This window comes from Drosophila obscura, unplaced genomic scaffold, assembly GCF_018151105.1.
Source record: "Drosophila obscura isolate BZ-5 IFL unplaced genomic scaffold, ASM1815110v1 contig_4, whole genome shotgun sequence".
NCBI classification, from domain to species: domain Eukaryota; kingdom Metazoa; phylum Arthropoda; class Insecta; order Diptera; family Drosophilidae; genus Drosophila; species Drosophila obscura.
Window position 1 is genome coordinate 3,128,085 of NW_024542828.1, and position 23,582 is coordinate 3,151,666.

At 45.7% G+C, this 23,582-nt stretch overlaps 7 protein-coding genes across 9 annotated transcripts; 2 read left to right on the forward strand and 5 right to left on the reverse strand.

Moving 5' to 3' along the window:
- Positions 1-61: 61 nt before the first annotated feature.
- Positions 62-8,413, reverse strand: LOC111072385. Of its 2 annotated transcripts, XM_022364229.2 has the most exons (12): positions 8,277-8,413; positions 7,189-7,496; positions 6,922-7,129; positions 6,300-6,371; positions 5,308-5,629; positions 4,020-5,229; positions 3,603-3,962; positions 3,074-3,531; positions 2,902-3,000; positions 2,248-2,841; positions 2,025-2,189; positions 62-1,958 (listed from the first exon to the last, which is right to left on the reverse strand). In XM_022364229.2, exons 2-12 carry the CDS (start codon positions 7,424-7,426, stop codon positions 1,752-1,754), a joined length of 3,933 nt encoding a protein of 1,310 aa, XP_022219921.2. In that variant the 5' UTR covers positions 7,427-7,496; positions 8,277-8,413; the 3' UTR covers positions 62-1,751. The 2 variants fall into 2 exon arrangements, with proteins under 2 accessions (XP_022219921.2, XP_022219927.2); XM_022364235.2 differs by lacking the exon at positions 6,300-6,371.
- Positions 8,414-9,306: 893 nt separating this feature from the next.
- On the reverse strand, positions 9,307-10,604 carry LOC111074186 (protein-L-isoaspartate(D-aspartate) O-methyltransferase). The gene is made up of 4 exons (XM_022366894.2): positions 10,418-10,604; positions 10,216-10,352; positions 9,729-10,148; positions 9,307-9,672 (listed from the first exon to the last, which is right to left on the reverse strand). The coding sequence occupies exons 1-4, from the start codon at positions 10,560-10,562 to the stop codon at positions 9,589-9,591; spliced, it is 786 nt and encodes a 261-aa protein (XP_022222586.2). The 5' UTR covers positions 10,563-10,604; the 3' UTR covers positions 9,307-9,588.
- A 240-nt stretch (positions 10,605-10,844) lies between these two features.
- On the forward strand, positions 10,845-14,185 carry LOC111074144. The gene is made up of 3 exons (XM_022366809.2): positions 10,845-12,344; positions 12,410-12,863; positions 12,928-14,185. The coding sequence occupies exons 1-3, from the start codon at positions 11,047-11,049 to the stop codon at positions 13,549-13,551; spliced, it is 2,376 nt and encodes a 791-aa protein (XP_022222501.2). The 5' UTR covers positions 10,845-11,046; the 3' UTR covers positions 13,552-14,185.
- Positions 14,186-14,207: 22 nt separating this feature from the next.
- Positions 14,208-19,536, reverse strand: LOC111074156 (phosphatidylinositol 4-kinase type 2-alpha). Of its 2 annotated transcripts, XM_022366833.2 has the most exons (9): positions 19,438-19,536; positions 18,864-19,260; positions 18,128-18,797; positions 16,198-16,316; positions 15,807-15,937; positions 15,538-15,733; positions 14,671-15,479; positions 14,542-14,610; positions 14,208-14,480 (listed from the first exon to the last, which is right to left on the reverse strand). In XM_022366833.2, the coding sequence occupies exons 2-9, from the start codon at positions 19,020-19,022 to the stop codon at positions 14,477-14,479; spliced, it is 2,157 nt and encodes a 718-aa protein (XP_022222525.1). In that variant the 5' UTR covers positions 19,023-19,260; positions 19,438-19,536; the 3' UTR covers positions 14,208-14,476. The 2 variants fall into 2 exon arrangements, with proteins under 2 accessions (XP_022222525.1, XP_022222534.2); XM_022366842.2 differs by lacking the exons at positions 18,128-18,797; positions 18,864-19,260; positions 19,438-19,536 and adding an exon at positions 16,955-17,511.
- An 83-nt stretch (positions 19,537-19,619) lies between these two features.
- On the reverse strand, positions 19,620-20,284 carry LOC111074194. The gene is made up of 2 exons (XM_022366908.2): positions 19,929-20,284; positions 19,620-19,845 (listed from the first exon to the last, which is right to left on the reverse strand). Exons 1-2 carry the CDS (start codon positions 20,252-20,254, stop codon positions 19,698-19,700), a joined length of 474 nt encoding a protein of 157 aa, XP_022222600.2. The 5' UTR covers positions 20,255-20,284; the 3' UTR covers positions 19,620-19,697.
- An 88-nt stretch (positions 20,285-20,372) lies between these two features.
- Positions 20,373-20,929, forward strand: LOC111074202 (peptidyl-prolyl cis-trans isomerase NIMA-interacting 4). The gene is made up of 2 exons (XM_022366921.2): positions 20,373-20,513; positions 20,577-20,929. Exons 1-2 carry the CDS (start codon positions 20,438-20,440, stop codon positions 20,891-20,893), a joined length of 393 nt encoding a protein of 130 aa, XP_022222613.1. The 5' UTR covers positions 20,373-20,437; the 3' UTR covers positions 20,894-20,929.
- On the reverse strand, positions 20,908-23,364 carry LOC111074148 (probable glutamine--tRNA ligase). The gene has a single exon (XM_022366823.2). The coding sequence runs from the start codon at positions 23,305-23,307 to the stop codon at positions 20,971-20,973; it is 2,337 nt and encodes a 778-aa protein (XP_022222515.1). The 5' UTR covers positions 23,308-23,364; the 3' UTR covers positions 20,908-20,970.
- Positions 23,365-23,582: the final 218 nt, after the last annotated feature.

Consider the following 23,582-nt stretch of genomic DNA (forward strand, 5'->3'; position numbering starts at 1 on the left):
CGTTGCCAGGCTCCAGACCTCTCGGCTACGATAAAAAGACGATTGGTTTTGATTATTTTTAGCCAACATTTTTATTATTACATATTACACTACAAGTGTGCCTGCAGCTTTTAGAGTGACGAAGTTTGAAATCGAATAATTAAATATTCAGTTGAATTCGAACTCAAATCTGGTTCTGAATAGCTTCTGTCGACTTGAAAAGCTGCTGGCACACATCATTCATTTATATTTTATTGTTACATCTGGTTTTTGTTTTTGTTTAATATTAAGAAAACGTTTTACATAAAATTGTTCAATGCATTCTCATGAGATTTGCCGTTTTCGGTTTTAATTTTCTTGGTTTTTGCTTTTGCTTTCGTTTAATTTGTATACCTACATATTTGATGTAAATGTTTTGTATATTTGTATGTAAAGATTCATTCCATTGGTTGGTTGGTTTGCTTTGCCTTTCAATTTTCAAAACTATAATAAATACATATAAAAAACGTTGTACAAAATCAGTTAAATGATCTAAACATATAAACACTGGAGGGAAGCTGCCGGAACGATGACGAAATTCGGATGGGTTTTCGAGTGCGAAATACATAATCAGGAAACAAAATTAATACTTGAATTTGTGGCAGTTAAAAATATGTGGTACTAGTATGTATACTGAAAATTATTGTGTCTGAGAAATACTGGAGGGCATCTTGCTCTGGGGAGGGAGTCAGATTGGAATTCGATTCGGGTTTTGGAAAATGGCAGATACAAAAAACGCCTCAACAGTTTTGTAATTTACGATTACCTTCTGAATATACTATATATATAATATATATTATGTATGTATATGTATGGTATATATAAATGTAAAAATGTTTATCCTTTTTTTTCCTATTTATCATTACTTTACGCTGCCTTTTGTTTACTATCATTAATAATTTCCAAATAGTTTGATTGGAAGAAAAAGTATTGGAGAAGATAAAACATATAGGTATATAGTATTCAGAGTGTTTGTGTGTGTGTGTTTCTATAAATAAATTAGTTATTAATTAACAATATTTGTTCAACTGTTCATAGTACAATTCGTGGCATTATTATAATACAAATTAGTTTCTCTTGCGGTGAGGTCTAAAATTAATATTCGTTTTTTTGTATCGTTAGAGGTACAAAGGAAAAAATCTCATGGCATATTTGTTGTTGTATATGTAAATAATTTATAACTATTTCGTGGTATGGAAAACAATAGGTAAAAAACGTTGTCATGGGTCTGCGTTTGTGTTTTGGTATTTGTTTAGTAGTTGCATAAGAAGAATTCGAGTTAAATTGCTGCATAAAATTTGCTTGCGACTAGATTGAAGTTTGCTGCTGCTTTGCTTTCGATTTGTGTATGCAGTGTACATATGTATATATATTTAGCATATATACTAACAAATCATATATGTATTCATATACGTGTATGTATGTAAATATAGATATATATGGGATAAATTTGTTCATATTACAAGTTAACTAGCGTGGCTGCTTTGGGTGATTCTACAATGAAATGGGGAGTGAATGTCCTCCAATGAAGCTTTGACAGTTTGCAAACGTTTAAAGCGTTTTCTTAGAAGGATACAGGGACATAAAAGCCAACTCTTAAAACAATATTCGAGATATAAAACAGGATTATGCATATCTTCTTTTAAAAGCGAGCAGCCACGCATATCTCTATAGGTATATATGGGTTAGATATATACTTGTGTGCCCCCAAACCAGAGAGACAGAGGGGCCTGTTAGACAGTTGTGCCATAGGCATTGTTAAAAACAGCCCGCGAACTGTCCGTGTCCAGTGATATATCCTCCGGACTGGCCAGATCTACGCGCACATTTGAGTTTGTACGACGACGGGCGGTCTGTGCAGCGCCCCAATTGCTTAGGGTCCAATGGAAGCCAGAGGAGCCCGCTGGTGGCTCCGAATCCACTTTGACCTGCGTACACACCTTTTGGGAATGCAGAGAAATCACTAAAGCAGGACTCTAAGAAGTAGGAGTAGTATGTGTTCTCACCTCACGATTGCCACAGGGCAGAGTTTCTGTGCCGTTGCCCAAAGCGGAACCAGAGACAGAACCGGAGCCAGAGTCCCGGGTGCTGCCAATGCTGCTGCTGCTGTCTAGCGAATCGTTGCTGGACTCGATCACCGCTCCACGATAACGCGCCACAGACTGGACAGCCTATACAAATGGAGGAGAAGGATTAGCCAACTCGATTCTACTATTAAGTACTGCTTACCATTGCATCACCGCCTTGGCAATCCTCAATTGATTTGAGTATCTCCCAGACCAGTTCCGAGTCCAGGGGAATGGGCTGTTCCGTGTCCCGATTGAAAATGGCAATGGCAATGTGCACGGGATGCGGCACTGGCAGCGGTATCAGCAGATTTTCTGTCACACTCTTGTCACCGCACTGCTGCTTCCATGGTCGCCAGGGCTTCTGGCCATCCTGCCCTGCTTTCGGTACATGCTGGGCCCTATGGGCACGTACGCGCGGCGTGGTCAGACCCACAGACATGTCCCGCTTCTCGGGCTTGCGGAAGGTGAGCGTTATGCGGGAGCGCGGATTAAAAGCGGTCACCTCAAGGAAGGGCAGATGTACTTGGACATTGCCCCGCGGGGCATACACATTGCCCAGCAGGTCCAGCCCCTTGGAGCCGATCACATCGTTGGCATTCTTCACCATCTCCGTGTAGCGCATCAGATCGAGCGAGGCATGTGGTTCTAGCTTAAAATGGGTATCGTGTTCAGTCAATGGCGTTAGAAAATCTAAACTAAATATGTCGGTATATAAAAGACCAGCCAAACCCGGCCAGTCGTTAACCGTGAGACCCTGCAAAATTGAGTAATTATTTATGATTTGAATTCCAAGGTAAAGGTTACATTTACTCACCTTGTTATCCCAGAATTCTTCTTCGCTAATCGACAGTCTGCCGATGACATGAGACGGATAATACTTCTCTAATATATGGGCGGCCAACTGTATTGCAATCTACGGGACACGACACGAATGGGATAAGTACAATTTCATTTTGGATATGAGAATGATCTCATCATGGACGTACCTTCAATTCTTTGGTATTCAGCTTAATGCGCGACTTGACCTGAGTGGTCAGTGCCGTTTGCAGTTCACGTCGCCGTTTCTCCAGCTTCTCGTGCAGCGTGCTCATCAAATCCTGCGCCTCTCGATCCAGCGACAAATACGGTCCGATTTTGCTGATTTGCGCCGAAAAGGGCCCAAAGCAGGCCTCTACAAACTGCAGGAAATCCTGCTGTGGCTGCAGGACCACCCGTTCGGTGCCATGTTGATATGCCTGCAGCTCGTCCAGCTCCATTTTAGCCTCTAGCGCGGCCAGGGCCTGCTCTGGTCTGATTATAAAGTAGTAGTCCAGGGCCAAGCCAGGTCCAGCAATCCTTTTCACTGCAATGCTATCGGAGGCAGGCACGCGTCCGCACTTCTTGATGAACAGGTGGTAGGTGAGAGAGTCCCAGACAAGCCGAAGAGTATACCGAATGACGCCAACTGGAGACGTAAAAGTACAGCAGTATTAGAGCTAGATTTCAGAGAATATTGTTCAGAAAGATTTTTTGTACCTATAAAGACAATCCCCGCTGCCAGGGGACAGATCAGTGTGGCCACCAGAACCGCCGCCAGCGGCTGTAGCAGTCCCTGTATGAGTAGATTCCAAACAATGGCCTCCAGTAAAATGCAATAACGATTCTTCGTATTATCCGGCGCATCCAGATCATAGATGAGTATCATGTAAATGTGCAGCAGGAGCACAAAGACGGGTATCCACAGCGGAGCAGTGAGGGCCAGGCCAATGCTCAACAAGTTAGTGGCCAGACAGATCAATGGAAAGGCGAATAGAATGACAATGGTGCCCAGGAAACCCTTCACAAAGTAGTTCCAAGTGCGATTCAGATTACGCGTCAATCCCTTGCCAATAAATCCTGCAAATAATAAACGAAATAAAGCCAAGAATTATCATGATTACCATCCACACTTACCGGTGTCTGGTTCCGTCTCGAAATGCGTGCGTGATTTTGATATGTGCCGCCAGAGCTCGATGAGACGCGATGCCATGGTCTGGGTGATGCTCGTCTTGCGCGGAAACAACGTCCCATTGATCTGTGAGAGTTCCAGGTCCGGCATGAAAGGCTTCACATAGCAGAGGGCGCGCAGGCCCAGAGGGCTACACCAGGGGACGAGTATGCCGAGCAGGAACATCATGTTCCAGGACCAGCACCAGATGCGCTGCAGCATGTTCAAAAGGCGCCAGAAGGGCCAGCGCGTGCTGGTGGTGCGTATAATCTCCTTTTCGACGAGGAACACGGGCTGGCTAGGGTCGGACCGGGGTGTCACAATGGACGTGGCATGCTGACTGATGACCGTGGGTATCACATCCGACTGGCCCTGGAAGTTGCGGCGAATGATCCAAGATTGCGGCGACCAAATGCGACAGGCCCACTGAAAGCTGCGCGTGGGCGTCTTTGCGTTTTTAAGCTCCTTCAGCAGTACTGGCTCACGCTCCTTCATGAAGGCCAGATCGCGGGAGAGGAAGTAGGCCGTCTGGTGGAGCTGGTGCTGGGTGCACATCTTCAGCGCCTCCTCGTGTGCCGACCAGGCGCACTTGTACAGTCGGTTCTCCTCGGCGTTGCGTAGCTTGGAGCGCAGCCAGGGGGCCACACGCGACAACACAGAGTGATCGTTGGCCAGACACTTTTGGTGGTCCTCACGCGTGCGCTTGATGTCCTGCTGCACCTTGTCCACCGCCTTGTACATGATCACCACGGACTGGGCCTGCTGGACGAGTAGCTCGGGCACGCCAGTGCCCAGCTCTGCCAGCTTGGCATTGCCCACAATGGAGCTGTAGACACGCTGCAAGTACTCCTTCATTACGGCCTCATTGACCTCCTCTTCGATTTCCTTATCGTTCAGCTTCTTGGCCCGCAGCTCGGCAATCAGACGCTCACGGAAATGCAAAAACCAGCCACGTGTCTCCCTCTCTAAAATGCCAATCAGGATGGGCAAAGCTTTGCGCATGATGTCGCGACAGAATAGACGCAAATCGATTTCCTGTCCCTTGGGTGTGAGGAACAAATAGGGCACGGGCTGGCTGACCTCACAGCTATTGAAATCGAACTTTTCCATGGTGGCACGGCGCAGCATTTTACGGACATAGGAGCAGAGGCCATCCAGACAGTCCTCGAACTCCGGCTGTGGAGATGGAAGGGAAGGAAAGATTCAATCAATCAACCAATCACACAGCAATTAGAGCAAACAAAGTAATCATACCCTGCAGACCAGCTCGGCTATAAGAAAACGACACCTCTCCTCCTTGATCTTGTAGTCCAGATTGTGGGCCAGCAGTGCGGGCACGCCAATGAAGATATCCGTCAGCTTGGTAAATGCCCCGATCAAGCCATGCACTGCATGCACAACCGAAAAGAAATGCGAGAAGATGCGCGACCGAGCGGTGACCACCACAAAGCGGGCCGCCAGGGCCAGATCACTCAGAAAGGAGTCATGGGCACGCAGTCGGCCCTTCTGCAACAGCTGCGACAGACGCCACTTGTGCACCTGACCCGGAAAATGCAGGCTCGGCACATCGAATTCGCTGTAGGAAAAGGCAGGACAGAGAGACAGAGAGCATTAGTCAGTCACATGGTTCATGGTGGAAAGAGAAGAAGCTGAAGGCAACATAAAAACACACATAAATGAACACTATATTAAATGACAAATTGTTGGCATGCACAAGCGTGTACCAGATTCAGATTCAGAATTATGTTTGCCCGATTCCAAGGTTTCCAAGGTGTAAAGTGTACACATTATATGTGTGTGTGTGTGTGGAGTGGATACATACGAGTATAATGGTTTAAGAATCGCTCCATTAAGAGCTTTACAAACTAATAATTCGTAACTACTAGTATACGGATTTCTTAAGATCTTTAGAGCCCGAACGGCTATCCAGGGTTTTTTTTTGCATGCAGATAGATTCGTTTTTGTTTCAATTTGTTTTAGCATGCACAATTTCCAGAGCATTTTTATAGTAGATTATGATTAAACAACAGAGAACAACAGATTAATAAAAATAACATTCAGTAAATGAAAAAGAAGTATGCATATGTACAAACGGAAGAACACCGACTAAACAATTGCTTAATTCAAATGCTGAGGCAGGACAGGCAGAAAGACATTTACGATTTAATTATGCCTTTGCCCAGTAGTAAGTAGTAGTAGTAGATTTTTGTTCGTTGGCTTTATTGTGTTTAGTGTTGATTATTTACCCATTTTTACGTATTGTTTCCAATTGTTCCAAAGTTAATTTCTTCGGCTTTCCATATTTATCCTTTTGCAAGCTTTACAAAAATATTTCACATACAAATTGTTGTTGTCAACCGTTTTCATGTTTGATTAACAAAAAGGATTTGTTCGATTCGATTCAGTTTCGTACATGCATTTAGTAGTAGGAGAGGAAACAATAAAATTAAACACAAAACAGATAACAGATAGCAGACAGCAGACAGCCGGAATAGCCCTGTATCGTCTTTCATTTTGGTTTTACTTTTTGGTGGATTTGGAGGCATGCTTTAATTTGATTCATTTGCGTTTGCTTTTTGTGCAAAAGTGTCAAGGAATGATATAGGCGAATGTTTGAGGGAAATTAAGGAAACACACAATTATAATCATTTGAGGGTAAAGTGTGTGGTGTGTGGGTAGATAAGCTTATCAGCAATTGGCAAAACTGTTTTGCTGCACTTTTTACTAGACGTGTCTTTGCTTTTTGCTTCTTATATAGCGCATAATTGCGTGATGTGTCTCCAACCATCATCCATCATCCATTCATCCATCAATCTATCCATCATGAGCAGTAGCAGGCTCTCGTCTGCGACCGACCCCAAAACTCACCCAGTTTCCCGCAGCGTTTTCAATTGGGCGTTTGTAAGGCGGCGCGGTTCGCCGCTACCATCGGATGCCACTGCATCCAGTTCGTCGAAGGGAGGCGCTATAAATAGGTCACGCAGATTAATGGGACGCGCTTTGCGACTGCTGACACTGTTCGTCGCATTACTAGCCGTCAGATTCAGGCCACTGCTGGCCAATGCTTGCGGAAGAACTACAATAAGACACGATTAGCGTGGCTCATGCACATCATTCGCATGCCTCGAATCTCACCAATGGGAAAACTCTTCCAATGATATAGGAATTGCTCGGCCACGCTCTTGATCTGCTGCACCAGCTGTTCCACCTCAGGCGGTGCGCCCACCAGTTTGATATTGAACTCGATGGGCTCACGCTCGGGACCGGCCAACGTTTGGGGGCGCAGTAGTTGGTTGCCTGCCGTGGCACTGACAGCTGGAGCTGGAGCCGGGGCTGGTGCCGGGGCTGCAGCGGCCTGCACGGACATGGGCATGTTTTGATGACCGATCGCCTCCGTTCACTCTAATATTGCGGCGTTCATTGCGTGATCCGAAATGAGAATGCTGGATAGAATGAAAATAATTTGTTTATTTGTGTGTGCAAAAGTTATGATTGCGGAACGTGAATGCCCTTCCAAAGAGTATAAAGAAGAAGTTGGTCGCCCTGCCACTGTGAGCATCAGGTTCATTTAAGCGAATGACCATTTATAGAAGCGTATAACTTCATTCGGCTTGCGACTGACACTCTTAGTGGCAGGCCAAACTAATTGAAATCGCACAAACGCGCGCAATATTAAAATTAATGATCTAATTGAAAATACACTCGCGCAGCGCATGTGTAATGGCTGAGAATTGTACAAATTCTAGACAGATATAGAAGCAGGGAGAGCATTTGCGAGAGAGGGCTCGGATCGGATGTAAACAAATGTGAATCGCGTGGAATTTTTTAGCCTCAACTCAAACGAATTTCCCATATCACAAATTAGCCCCTGCCACTCTGCCAGAAAGTCCAAACGGGTTTGACAAACTAGCTGGAAAGGTGGTGGAGTGGAGTCAAGGGGAGTGGGGGACAGACGTTTCGCACATCTCGAATTACACCTGCCACACAGAGGTAGCAGGCAGCAGCAGCACCTACCACAACTTACGACTTAATTTCGCGCTTCGGTTGCTTTAATGAGACAAACTACACGGCTGGTCTGTGGGCCCCTTAAATGCCTCGTTCCACGCCCTATACAAGACACCAGTTAACCAACTCCCCAGCACTTCTTATTGTTTAATTGCCGCACCAGCCATTTGTTCTATACTTGTCGTTCTCAGCTTTGACTTTTAGGAGACGCCGTTTACCTTGTTTCATATATCAAATTGCTGTGGTTTTAGATAGTATATGCATTTTAACACCGAATAGAGAACTTGCAGCCAACGTTTTTCCGTTTTTCAATAAATTGAAAAACAAATTTTCATTTATTTCGTGTGTACACCAGTGTGACCGCGGATTTAACTATCAAATATACCGCATGACCCTCAGAAATATACCCAAAATATACCGAAATATACCTTCTCATTTTCGAAATATACCGAATAAAAATCAAACTTAGCTCACTTAACCCCACTCTATTTAAAGAGGGAACAACTTGAGCTATATGCGCAAAATAATACCATCTGTCAGTTCTCCTTGTAGATCCAATCTCTTTACTTACAAAAAAATATGACCACAATATTTTACACCTGAGCTACGCTCTAAAACTTTTGAAGTTTCATAATATTCGTGGTTGTATTTAAATATGCACTGGTCGACAATGGGCTAACGATATACAGAATGGGGACTCCTGAAATTGACTATGATCAGTATCCTATTTGAATTTCTTTGATTTAAAGGAATGTTTTAAGGTGTTATAACATTAGACTTTTGCTAAATTTGGTGTTAAGAGAGAGAGCGATAGCATGAGAGACAAAAGTCCGAATTATTGCTCGTTGCAATAATTATAATTATTATTATTATTATGTTTTTATTTTTCCTTGTAGCTCCAAACAAATATTTAAAAATATTACACCTATCACATGAATCGACACAATCGGGGAGACAGAAACAACAAAGTTCAACTCCATTGTATTTTTTGATGCAGAGAGAGGAGAGAATAATAGAAAGAGGGAATTGATGTAAAATGATGGTGCGGATGATGTAAAATTGTATCCATAACTGCTGCAACCGCTGCTTAAGTGGAAAATCAGCTAAATGCATATATTTCTCTCATTCTCACTTCATGATTTTTCATAGGACATCTATGTTTTTGCAGTTAGTCAGTTAGCATATGACCATGAATGTGCTTTAACTCTAATATTTAGTCGCTAGGTTTTATAAGAAATCGAAATCGAATAACTTTGTTAAGCTCGGGACTTAAAAGCCGAATAGGATTATTTTAATTAACGTAATTATGCTCCGTATAATATGTATCTATGTAGACAAATAATTTATATTAATTCAACTTAAAAAGAGGACTTGATATTTTGTAGGGTTGTATATGTAGATTCATTTTGGATACCGTTCCTCTTGCTGCCTGCTGACCAAATAATTCAACTAGCGAAAAAATTCCCAAATTTGATAGATAACTATGCCAACCAGCAGCACAACGATTAGCACCTGTCCCAGTTTATGGCATCAAGAGCGTAAATCCGTAAGAGGTACATACATCACACCCATGAGACGCTTCATCTCTACTTTTCCATTTTTGTCCTTGTCGTACTGCAAAAAAAAGAATCGTTAGGCGTCGAACAATCTATAACAATAATCTAACCCACTTGCTGCATGTACTGCGAGCCGCCCTCGGGCCCAACTGGCACTATTAGGCGTCCGCCGTTGGCCAGTTGATTGAGGAGTTCGGTGGGCGTATCGGGAGCAGCGGCTCCCACATGTATGGCGTTGTAGGGCGCATGTGCCGGGTATCCTTTGCGTCCATCGCCCTGTACAATTTTCAAAGTTCCAGAGTCGAGCATGCTGCGATCATCGGAATTCAAATTGGCCTTGCTCATTTGAACTAATGCAGCCTGGTGCTCGATACCCACAATGCAGGTGTCTGCATGTGGTGTCAAGTCGCTCGCCCCCATCGACTTGATGTAGCGATAGAAGCAGGCGGTTAGGTAACCAGAACCAGAGCCCACGTCCAGTACATGCGCACCGGGCTTCAAATGATCGCGCAAATATTCCAATGCAAAGGCGTGCTGTGCTATGCGAAGAGTGCGAGAAACCCCTTAGTATTTAATCCTAATCCCAACAGACACTTGTTACCATATGCGGTGCGCTAATAGTGACTCCGCCGCCAATTGGTTGAGGCGCATCCATGTAGGGGTTACGTGGAGAGTAGTGCTTTCGATCCGTGTCAATCATTGCCTTTGCCACCGCGTCCGATCCAATGACGCCGTACTCTGTGAATTTTTGATACGACACCAATTATTTTGTCTGCCTTTGGGACAAGCAAAAGGCCACTCACCTTTGAGTTGGCGTATAAGATCCTCATTGCTAGCTCCAACGGAACGCCAGGCCATGCTGAAAGCTCGGACAAACAGTCCCAGTTTAATAATTTCAACCACAAATAACTTTACGCCCTGCAGCTTGTTTTTTTTGTTCGAAATCATCTGTATTTTAGAGCTGTCACCCTGACGGTGCTGCCAACTTTAAATCAGGAAAAAGCTAACTTGGACATAGAACAAAAAATATTCCAAAAAAAAACCGAAAGAAAAAAGTAATTTATGGGTTTATTAATTTGTCTAGTAACGTGATACTTAATAATGTTTTTAAAGTATTAACTCCATTAACTCATTATACCTTATGCATAGTTGGGGCACTTTTGCTTTTCTTTTATTTTTTTCCATTTTGAAAATGTTCATACATGTTAATCCACATTTGGTATAGAGATGATAGTGCTTAAGGTGGCAGCATTAAAAAAAACAGAGAAAAGGCCAAACTCATTTAAAAAATTAACCAGCTTCCCGCAGTTGGTCTTCAAAAACAGCCAGATTTTACGGGGAAAAAAAAGCGGATTTGGCAGCACTGACTATCCTGCCTCAGTGATAACAATTGAAATGCGCGATTTATTGTGTATAGTTTGTTGAAGTCAGCATGTCGAACGTGGGCAAAATCCGACTTAAATCCATTGTTGAGCTTCAAGCCACGACAAACATAAATGTAGCCGTAGAGAAATCAGTCAAGCCATCAGTAGATGTCGGTGAGAAAACGCCTGAAAAGAAAAACCCGGGAAAAACTTCTACTGGTGCTACAGGCAAGAACGGTGCTACAAAGGGGAAAACCAAGTCGGAAGTGATTCATGAAGATGCTTTTATCATAGCCAATGCTACGTTTAATAAACGTTCGTCTAAGAAAACGCCCCTTCCTGGACAATTGCGCATAGATTCGTTCTTCAAAAGTAGCGCGAAAAGCTTCAAAGTGGAAAGGCTACAAACATATCCATCAGGAAAAACGGGAATTCCTAAGACATCCAAAAATAAGCAAGATCGAAAGTCTCAAAAAACCCGCAAGCGCTTGTTCGAAGAGGAGGCCACCACATCAACAACGTCCACTAACTTGTCTGTCATGGAACCGCTCACCAAGCGGGTACAGCCGCCACGAAAGGCAAGGGGCAAGGAGAATGTCATTGATCTATGCTCGGAATCGGATGAGGACTCTGGAGATATGAAAAGCATAAAACTGGAACCGCCACCAGACAAAAGTTCCAAAGCCGCACGGATAATGAACGAACCATGCCCACCCTCGCCAATGGTTTCAGTTCGCTTGGTTAACGATCCATGTCCACCCTCGCCTATGGTTTCAATCGGCAGTGAACTTATACTTGGTGATATTTCCATTAAAGAAAATCTGCTCAGTCAGCCCTCGTCAATAGCCGCCACAATGGTCTCCCACGAAAGCCGCCGTTCGAATGCTTTGTCCAATTTAAATGTAGGAACTTCATTGGAGGGGAATGTTTCGCCTGTTTCAGCCACAAGTGAAATTGCCAATAGAGGGGCTGCCCTAGCATCAGTTACGCCACCATCGCCAAAGCCCAATGAAATCGCTGCAATTGCTGCTCCATTGCCAGTTCCAATTGAAACTGGCAATGCACGTAAGAAGAGAGCGCCCAAACCATGTCCGCCCTATAAAGTTGTTGAGGGTACAAACTTTTGTGTCGATGGTTTCCAGTTTGGTGCGATACCCGGAGTAACGCATTATTTCCTAACCCACTACCATGCAGACCATTATATTGGCCTAACCAAGAAGTTTGCATTTCCACTCTTCATGAGTCCCACAACGGCTCGCCTGGTGCGTGCCTTTATAAAACTAGATGAGATGTACATCCATCAGATTGATGTCGATGAGACAATCGTAGTAGATGACATCGAGGTGACCGGCATAGAAGCAAATCAGTAAGTGAGATGAAACTACTTATCTTTATGGTGCCATTTCGTTACCATTTATGTACTCTTTCCAGTTGTCCAGGAGCTCTTATGTTCCTCTTCAGGCTGCCCTCTGGGGAATGCATTCTTCATACGGGTGATTTTCGTGCCAGCTTTGAAATGGAATCGCTACCAATATTCTGGAATAACATCGACATAGATCTGCTTTATTTGGATACCACATATCTATCGGCAAACTACGATTTCTGCCACCAGGCCGAAAGTGTCGAACGAGCGTTGCATTTGGTGACGAAATTCCATGAAAGATATCCAGGAAAACGCGTCCTATATGTGTGCGGGTCGTATGTAATAGGGAAAGAAAAAATATGGCTAGCTTTGGCCAACGAATTCTCTTTAAAAGTCTGGACAGAGCCCCATCGTCGCGTTGCCATCGATTGTCTGGAGTGGCCGGACCTGCAAACGCGACTGACTGATGTTTCATACCAAGCCAACTTACATGTCCTAGCCATGGGAAAAGTCAGTTATTTGGTAAGTCAGAATCAATCACCCTAATCAGGCTATCCTTCCTTTAACGTATGTTTTGCATTCCCAGTATTTGGCAGAGTACTTTACACAATTTGAAGATCAGTACGATATGCTGCTGGCCATTCGCCCCAGCGGCTGGGAGAAGAACAGTAAACCCTCCTTTGGGAAGCGCATCAGCATAATTGGCATTGAATACTCGGAGCATTCCAGCTACAAGGAGCTAGAGAGATTTGTGCGCTTCCTCAAGCCCAAGCGGGTTATCAGCACTGTTCCAGTGGGCGGTAATCTCTTTGTAACGGGCAAGGTGCCACTCAAATGGCATCAGTTTAAGGGACGTCTCTCTATGATGGCCAGGGGATATCAGCCATCAATATCGACGTTTATGGGCACACCAAAACGCAATGTTTTGCCATCAAGCCGATCAGGGACCGAAATGGCATTGAGTCCAGTCGATGAAAATGAATCTGATCATGTTACCATTTCATCTAGCACCTCGGAAAAAGACGTCACAGTCAATAAGCGTGATGAGACTGAAGAACATCAAGGTGATGGTGATGCCAGCAAAGCGGCTGCTCACAAGAGGGAAAGTCCGCTCAAGTCAAAGCCCAGTGCGGGTGAAGCAGCCATACTCAATAGATTCACATCCGATGCTTCCGATGATTGGCTAGCGGATGCTAGGATTGACTCATAGAAATATCAGGTTATTATTATTGCGTTATTATGACGTTTTCTATCTAAATAAGGAATTGTTTGTTCTGTTAAAAGTGTAAAATACTCAGAATTATTTTGTTGATTCAGGGAGACCTTTATGGAGTACAATGTATGTAGAGCTTATATGTGAATACACAATTTTTTTTATATATTTGCAACTTGATATTATATATGTATATATTCCACTAAATCCACCTTAATATTCAAATATATGAAGTTCCATGTGTGCAGTATGCTACCTTACTCCTCCCCGTACATTCTATAATAAATTAAATTATAGTTTATATAAAGAAACAACTAAATTTAGTATATAAGCATAGGTATAAGTATAAATGTGAATAACAATCAATCTATATCAACATAGGCCACTTGGGTACTTTTGGGTATGCTGCAATTATTCAGTGCTAAAGAATACGAATGAGTTTTGATTACTTTTCCACTGATATGTTTGATGTGTAAGTATGGTAAATATGTAAATTATATGATAAATCGCTGCAGCGTTTAGTTTTTTCTTTGTTTTTTTTTTTTTTTTGGAATGGCCTTCATTTAGAATTATATTAGAATCCGTTTCTTTTCTGGTTTTAAATTTTATGCACACCACACCACATTTGACTATAATATAAAACACTTGACAGAAACAAAACAGAGTAACGATTTTATAATCGTGATGCAAGGTTAACAAGGAATATGAGATGTAAATGAACTTTTGCGTGTGACAGTAACAAAATAAAACAAAATACATTTCTCGGGTTCCTCGGATGACTAAACTAAACACTTTTGACGATAAACTAGACAACAACGAAGCGCATAGACACAATGACGAGGCAACAGACTCTGGGGGGGGGCCCCTGATTTGGTTTTTTGGTGGGTGGGGGTTTTATGCTGGGCATCAATCCAATGGCCAATCAACTGCATGGAAGAACAAAAAAGTTAGCGAATAGAAAAGGATAATTTTATTCTTCAGGCTTACCACCAGGAGAAGAAGGGACTCTTGTTCTGGAAGCGCTGCGTAAACGAAAAGAAACGACTGCCGCTGGACCTATTGAGACAACAAACTCATTATAAAAATGGAATATTAAAATAGTTTTAAGCCACTCACCGCTCGACAATCACGGCTGGCATCTGGACCAGCTGCACGGGCGATTTGCCATCCCTCAGTGCCTGCGTGAGGTTCAAAATCTGACCCCGCATCACAGACATCTGACGCTCAAACAGCCGCTTATCGAATCCCCGATCCTGCTGGAACAGATACAGCAGCTCTGTGCAGATTTCCTCCACGAAATTCATGTCCGACAGCTGGGGCAGAACATGTTCCTTGATCTCCTCGCTGAAGGGGATCTTGGCCTGCGGCAGCCAGGCCCAGTGGTAGGGATACGCGCGCCACGAGTCTGGATGCTTGAAGGGAAAGGCCAAGCCATTGTCAATGGCCGCAATTTTGATAAATGCCGTGTCCACCATATTCCAGTTGTTCTCCGACGAGGGGGATATATTCTTAGTACTTGTGGTGGGTTGCTCCTCCTCGCTACTGGCCAAACTGGTACCATCCTGCTGGCCGTTCTCTTTGGGGGATTGGTTGCCCCCTACCGGACGCAAAAGGTCGTCGGGCGGCGATTCATTTAGATCGACAATTTGCTGACCCATTGCTGCGGGCATTTTTGGCAGTACAACGCCCATCATCTTGCCACCAGTGCCGCCTATCTGGCTCCTAACTCTAGGGGCCTCGTACTTGATCAGCCAATTGTCGTTGCCGCGATCCGTGTTGCGTATAATGTAGTCCAGGACGACAAGTCGCTCAAACTCCAGCTGAAACGATTTGGCCACGCCCGGTTCTATTCGTTCACTCTCGAATCGGCGCAGCCAATAATCTGCATCCTTGTAGCCCTCCACAAACAGTTGAAAGGAGCCCGTCTGCAACACGACAAACATGAGCAAAAGTGGCAGTCAAAGAGGAGATCAGGATACTCACCTTCAGGGGCAGACTCATTCGATTAAAATGGGCCGACGGATAGTGCTCCTTGATGCGCTTCTTCAGCCTAGCCTTTTGTCGATCGAGGCGGGCATAGTTGAAGCTCTCGGCCACCAGACGAACAACACGCGTCTTTGGTACCACATTCAGATTGAGTTTGCGATCCACCAGGCTGGCTCCGGCCTCCGACAGATATCTGCGCAAAAGATAGTACACAAAAAGTTAGTGGATGTCAATGGTCAGGGGGGACATGGTGAATTTGATGTTACCCCTGATTTGGTATCAGGCAGGCACGTCCAAAGCAGCAGGGACAGCAGAGCTTGTGCATCCATTTGGTCCATTTTGGATTCAGTCGGCCATAGGGTTCCTCATCCTTTGGCTTGAACACAGCCAGGCATTGCTGCAAAATGCATGAAATATTTAATCAATATTCAATGTCTTCAAGGAAACCCTGAAGGCAGGTGGAGGAGCTGTATCTTAGGCAAACCAAAAGTCCTGCAAAATAACTCAATTGCAAGGACTTCCCCGTTTGCCAGAATCTTTCATTTATGCGTTAATTATTCATTCTCTAGGTTGCAGGGCCAACAAACGTTTACGCCCTGAACCTTTGCGAAACGCAATCAAATCTTTATATTATATATGCATATTTATTCGACTTACATGTGAGGGATCCTTGACGAAATAGGAACCACTGCTGCCCTGATAAATGCGCTCTGGCAGCACACCATTCTCGATGGCCACCTCGGCCTGTGCCACAATCTCCGAGAAAAGCGGATCATCTGTGGATTTAGATGCAAACTTCATTATTATTAAAAGTTCCAATGGATCAAGGGCTACAAATTACTAATAAAATTTGTGCGAAGTACAAAAATTCGCATTACGCAGCAGGAAGCAGAAAGCAGACTGCGGTATTCTCAGGATAAATTGTTAAATAATTAATTAATCAAGGAACGCCCTAGTCGAGTGGATTTAATGAGGTTTTATTCTTCGTTGGTTTCGTTGGCGTGCCAGCTGTCGGTTAAAAATAACTTTAAAAAAAAGGGCAAGCACACACAGCACAACGATGGGTTCCTTGCCACTTGGAAAAACGAAGAACGACTGAGACCCGGACAACGAAGAAGCAACAATTATAAAAGAGGATTCAATCCTCTAGAATTCAGTACCTATAAAGTCAAAGTTGTCGTTAAACTCCCCCTGGTCATCATCCTGGCAAATGGTGAACACTTCCTGCACAATATTCTCGCCACGGCAGCTCGATAGACGCGACATTTGGTGTCGGCACCATGTAAAGTGAAGTGGAAGACGCAACAGAGTCAAGTGTAGGTTGATAAGTGGACACAAAACAGGTCGCAATTAGCATGGCGAAAGCATTTCGATAAGGCTCGCTCGCTCGCTCAGGTGCAGGTGGCCCACTTACACATGTTCTTCAGCGGGCAATTGGCGCACTGGCAGCGGGGGCGTGCTATGCGAACGGTGACTGTGTCATTGGAGCCGGTTACCATCGATGGGGAGTTCACTACGAATGGCGGCTCCCCCTCTGCGTCCGAGGGCGACTCAAGAAAGTCCTTCTCTGGCGCATGGCACTTTTTGACCTCACAGCAGATGCAGACATAACCCACGGATTTGTTGTCCACCGAAGACCGCGTACTGTCGGATTCGGCCAGGGCCGCCTTGCTCGTCGTCGGCTGCTCGTCCTCCAGCGGTCTCGGGCGATGGCCATCGAGATCGAGATCGGGATCGGGATCGGGGGGTTCCTTCCGATCATCGTTGTTCATTGTTAGTCAGTCCAGGAATCATTCGAGCAACTCCCATTTTCGTATACGATTGCTATTTTGTTGTGTCACACTCTCGTCCACACACCACAGATTACAATAGTTTTGGTAATACAGACCCACAGTTTTTACAAGACTACGAATTTGTTGTGACATAAAAACAAGAAACGATAGATGTTTGACAATGTATGTACTACATTTGTTGATCCAAAATTATGAGAGACGACTCAATGTCTGTGTTTAGCCAAACCCTTAAAGGCGGCGATTCATTGTACAGCCCTGGGACACTGAATAAATGCCAGTAGAAACTTATCTCTCAATGGTATACAACTGTCCGGGAGTGGGTAACGCGCTCCTAAACGAACTTGGAATACTCTCATGACAATCTCAGATTATGTACAGCATTAAAGGGCGGCAAAGGGTCTCCTCAAGCTGCATTTTCTATGCATTTTATTCTCCACAAATTGAATGTAGATAATAAAATGGTATTTGCGATTCACAAAGCTGTAGTTTCCTACTATACAACAATTCTAGATCTGTTTGTGAGGGTATTCACATTATAAATGATAAGAGCAGCATGAGTAAAGCCTCGGCTTAGCTAACGCAAATAAAAAAGAATAAAATAGAGTCATGCAACACATACATCCATACATGCATACAGACATATGTACATATATAATCGTATGCACTCAAACATAAAGAAAAAGAGAGTGGGAGGGAGAACGCACCCAGTTGGAAGCCCCACAGATGGACGGATGGATGGGATGTGATGGTCACTTGTATGTCTTCTTCACTTCTGCACTGCTGGCTGCACTTACCACCAAATGTATTCGATATAAAATCAACATGATCGTGTCCACGGCCTAGTCCTCCAAGCAGATCACTAATGCGACTTCCGTGACTGGCACTGCCGCCTCCGAGCAGTGGCTGGGATTCCCGATTATCGCTGCCCGCGTCCGTGGACATGCCCTCAAAGTCGATTTCTGGCACCAGGCAAATATCGTCGGCCTCGTCGTGCGGGTGACGGCCAATGCCAATGTGCGTTGCCGATTTCAGAGGAGAGGATGGTGCTGATGCTGTCGCCTTTGTTGTTGCAATGTGACTAATCACCTGTGGCTGTGGCGTGGCACTAGAGCTACGACTCTCGCTGCTCTCCTCAGAGTGATTTTTGAATTTTGCTCTACCGTTGACGGTGCCATTGCGCAGGGCGGCGCTCGCAACGTTGCCCGACGAGTTTCGGTTGAGTAAAACTTCCACTTCGTCGTCGTCGTCGCCATCTGTGTTGATGTCGTCGCTCAAGATAAGCAACTGATCCAGCTGTGGTTTCTGATGGACCGCCACCGCCGCATCCCCACCGGCTTTCACAGTCCTATCTTGGCTGTCATCCTCATCGTTGTCGTCGTCGTCGTCTACCGACAGAAGCATCGGCTCACGTTCCTTCTTTGCCTTCTTCTTGGGTTTTCGCTTTCCAACTCCAATTGTATTAATCTACGGAAGAGCGAGTGTAATATATTTAGTATGCGAGGGGCAGGGCTGGCCTCAAGGTTCACTTACCTCAACTTTTGTGGTCAACTGGGTGACACTGTTCGTGCTGGAGTCGAAACCATTGAGGAGTGGGGCTACGGATTGGTCCTTGACAAAGTCTCCGATGAGATCCAGCTCATCCTCGAGCTGCAGCAGTGGCGGATCCGCCTTATCCAGTGTATGGCTCATGGCGAAAAGGGCTGAGAGGGGGGAGGCTTAGAGGCACGTGTGTGTGGGGGTGGCTGGGTGGCGCACAGAATTATGTACAATTTTCGTGGCAGACACAACAACAAAGGGCCCGCGCTGTTGTTGCTGCTGCTTCTGCCTTCTGCTTGTGCTCGGTTCTGTCTGTCACTGTTCGGGCGTACGCTTTGTTATCTCCTCCGCTCCGTCTGCATTCTTGAACAATATGCTTCTATTATTCAAGCTGAAATTCGATTATTTCATTATTTTTTAATTGTTGTCTCAATATTTGTAGTTGTTTTTTGTTGGCGATTATCGATTTTTAGTCGAATTCAAGGGGCCCTTTGCCAAAATGTTTTGATAATTCTCACATTAAATCTGGCACGGCTCTGTCATCATCTTTCCGGAAAAGTTTACTCACCATGTACCAACAACGCAACTTAATTACGCGTTTGAATTGAATTTTGCTAGAACACGAAAGCAAAGCGAAAAATGGTTTGACAGACGAACAGCTGGATGTGCAGCCCCTGGTTCTTTGTAGTGGGTGTTTGTTTGCAGCCGGGTGGCAACGCTGATTAGAACAAAAACAACAAATTTTGGCAATTCGGAAAAGAAATGGAGCCTTCATGTAATTAACTTTATTCTTAATAATACATTTGATTGGTTGCCCAATGGGTGCATCTACTGCTGTAGCACACTCTGTCGCAGCTTGGAGATCCAGCACAAAACATCTGTCAGCTGCCTCTGCAGATTAGTGCTCTCCGCAACGAGCTCAATGCAATCCCTGAATTTGGTCACTGCATGGCGTAAACTCATGGGCGGCAGAACCCTACAAGAGAAACACACATTTAATGTAATTACGTTTACATGGATTACATCATTGCATTGTCCATAATCAATCATTCTACTTACGAGAACCAATGCAGTGGCTCCACGTAACCATTGGCCTTATCCACCGCATGACGCTCGATGTTGATCCCATTCTCGTCTTTGGCCTGTATGACCCGGCACAGGGCATTGAATTCGGCACTGTTCTCCGTTGGGATCTGTGCCTTGGACACGGAATTACAGCCACCAGTCTGGAATCTTGTTCTGGCCAAAAGTATGGCTCCGCTGGCGTTCGATCTCTCCAAATTCACTCGACTCTGGGTGTGCTCTTCGATTAAATGAAACATATCCAGGTACATGGCATCCAGCAGCTGGCCAGCAGCCTCTTTTTCTACCTTTTCCGCAAGCATATTAATATTTGCAGAAGTTAATTTACAAGAATTTTAGTGTTTGCTGCAGGGCGCCTGACCAGGTAAAATAGAGATGTAAGACCATCGACGATAGTATCGATAGGCGATAGTATCGATTCCACCATCACTATTCGTACCTGCTACAACAGGTTAAAACCAAAAAAAAAAAAATAATAAAATAATATGCCACCAAAGAAGGACGCTAAGGGCGGCAAGGACGCGGGCAAAGGCGGAAAGAAGCCAGCCGCAGAAGATAAATGTGAGTCAGCAAACAATAAATGTGCAACTGAATCAAGAGAAACCTCCTCCCTCCCATCTGCAGCTGCCGGCAAGGAGAAGAAGGGCGGCAATGCCGTCAAGGTGCGCCACATTCTGTGCGAGAAGCAGGGCAAGATTATGGAGGCCATGGAGAAGCTAAAGGCTGGCCAAAAGTTTCCCGAAGTGGCCACCGCCTACAGCGAGGACAAGGCGCGTCAGGGCGGCGATCTCGGTTGGCAGATACGTGGTGCGATGGTCGGTCCGTTCCAAGATGCCGCCTTCGCCCTGCCCATATCGAATGTCAACAATCCCGTGTACACAGATCCTCCGGTCAAGACCAAGTTTGGCTATCACATCATAATGGTAGAGGGAAAGAAATAATGAATTTACAGATTTTATAAATCAAATTTTAATGTGCGAAAAACATTCTTTTCTCTTCGTATCTGTAAAAGTGAGAATTACTTTTTGCCCGCGTCCTCTTTGAGGCCCACAGTGCGATTGAAAACAATTCTATTGTTTGTGGTGTCCGGATCCACGGAGAAGAAGCCAATCCTCTCGAATTGGAACTTGTCATAGACCTTGACCTGGGCGAGGGCCTGATCCGCAAAGGCCTGGACCACGGAGATGGTGTGCTCGCTGATGTCGGTTAGGAAGCCGCCGGGCACCTCATTGGCATCCTCGGGATTCTTGTGCTTGAACAGCTGCTCGTACAGACGCACCTCCAGCGGTATGGGCTGGGAGACCCATTGGACAAAGGCCTTGGGTTTCTCGGCCTGCTCAGCAGATTGGCTGGAACAGATCAGTTCGACAACTTCTCCGGTGGCTGGATGCTTCACAATCTCCTCCACGCTGATCACCAGACCGGCATGACGAAGGCCCACCGATTGCTGGGGCGACAGGCGGCGGTAGCCCTTCTCGGGCTCCACTTTGAAGTCGCCTCGCTCTATGTAGATCACCTTGTCGAGGGTGATCTTGTGCGAACCTTTTTCTGGATTTTGTGGGAAATCGGGCACCTCCAACTGCACGGGCGCTGCATGCGGGAAGTTCTTGAGGGTCACCTTGAGGGGTTCCAGCACAACCAGACGACGTGGCGCCGTCACATTGAGTACATCGCGCACAGAGGCTTCCAACATGGCTGGATCCACAGCGATTTGAGCTCCAGTCACACCCATCTGGGCGCAGAAATTGTTAATGGCCTCCGCTGGGAAGCCCCTGCGCCGCAGAGCCGTCAGGGTGAACAGCCTGGGATCATCCCAATCGTGAACAATCTTCTCGGTAATCAGTTTGCCAATTTTCCGCTTGGAGACCAAGGCATAGTTCATGTTCAGCCTGCCGTATTCCCACTGCACTGGACAGTAGATCTCCAGGGCATTGCACAGCCAGTAGTAGGAGGAGCGACGCGACTGGAACTCCTTGGTGCACAGTGAGTGGGTGATCTGTTCGATGGAATCGCACAGGCAGTGCGTGTAGTCGTACGTAGGATAAATGCACCAGGCGCCGCCTGTGCGATGGTGTGCAATAAACTTGATGCGATACGCCACCGGATCAACTTTTCCCTCTTCCAGAGTAACCTTCAGGCGCAGGGTGGCCAATCCCTCGTCGATTTTACCCCTCTTCATGTCCTCGAACAGTTGCAGCGACTCCTCAATGGGACGCTCACGCCAGGGGCTGGGCTTGGGAGTGAAGCCCTTCAGCTCCTCCGCTTTCTGGTGGCAGACATAGGCCAATCCCTTGCGTATGAGGACCACAGCCCATTCGTACAGCTGCTGGAAGTTGTCGGAGGAGTAGGTGATCTTGGCGGGCTTGTATCCCAGCCACTCCACCATATCCTTGATGCCCACAAAGAACTTTTCCTCCTCCTTCTCGGGATTGGTGTCGTCATAGCGCAGATAGCAGATGCCATCCTGGGCAGCAGCATAGCCGAAATTGATGTTAATGGCCTTCGCGTGGCCAATGTGCAAGATGCCATTGGGTTCGGGCGGAAATCTCGTGTGGACACGGCCGCCAGTCTTCTGGAGATGCTCCTTTAATAATCTCTCGGTATGCTCCGTCACGACATAGCCATCAGTCTTGAAGTTCTCGCCGGGAGCGTGGAAGTGAACCTTCGTTTTCATTAGCTCCGCTATGGTGTTGGCTCCGTCGGATGCAGCCTCCACAGCCTGTGAAGATTGATTTGCCTCTGGCTTGGGTTTGGCCGCCTTGGGTTTCTCGTTCTGCTTGGCAGGTGGCTTCGAGTCCGCCTCCGTCTTGGGTCCCAGCAGATCGAATATCTCCACGTCTATAGCTGCTTTCACGGACTTGGCATCCGCCCACTTGAGCTCGCTCCTCACATCCTGCAGTATTTTGAAGGAATTGAAATGGTAGCGCTGCTCCAGCAGAGTTTCCTTGTAGCTGCTCTTGATCTTGGCCTGCACAATGCGTTCGATCTCCTCCGGCGTGACCACTACACCCACTCCGCACTCCCGTTCCAGCTCCTTCACATCGATGCTGGCTTTCAGTTTCTGGCCACACTTGAGAACATACTCCAGGGCGGCATCCACCCGCTGGGTGTTGTCCAACTTTCGCTCCACAATGTAGCGCACCAGAAGAGGCAGCTGCTCCGCCTGTTGCGGCTTCAGTTTGCTGGCCATGTGGTAGAGCAACATGCCCGTTCCGTCGGCGAGGGGAGCACCGGCTGCCTGGGCCAGCGCCAGTTGTAGGTTCTTCGTCACGTTGGCATTCTTGAGCGTCTCCTTGGCCTTTTGCTCGCTCATGCCGAGCGTCTGAAACTGGGCAATCAAATCCTCTCCTGCCATATCCTCGTTTTCTTCTCCTGTTGATGACGACGAAACAATAGAATGTTGAAATATTAAACGATGATATTCCAGCAACTGATTTTAATTTGATTTTGACAGGCCATAATCAAATCGAAATCCAACACAATCGGATGATGTGAGATGATATTATGGATTCATTTCCTGTACATTAACTAAATTCTATCTTCAAATTAACCCGAATTCCTCCAAAAGAACCTGCACCGACTCTGATAAAAGAGAATCAAAGCTTCATCGTAGTCAATTTCAGGAATGCC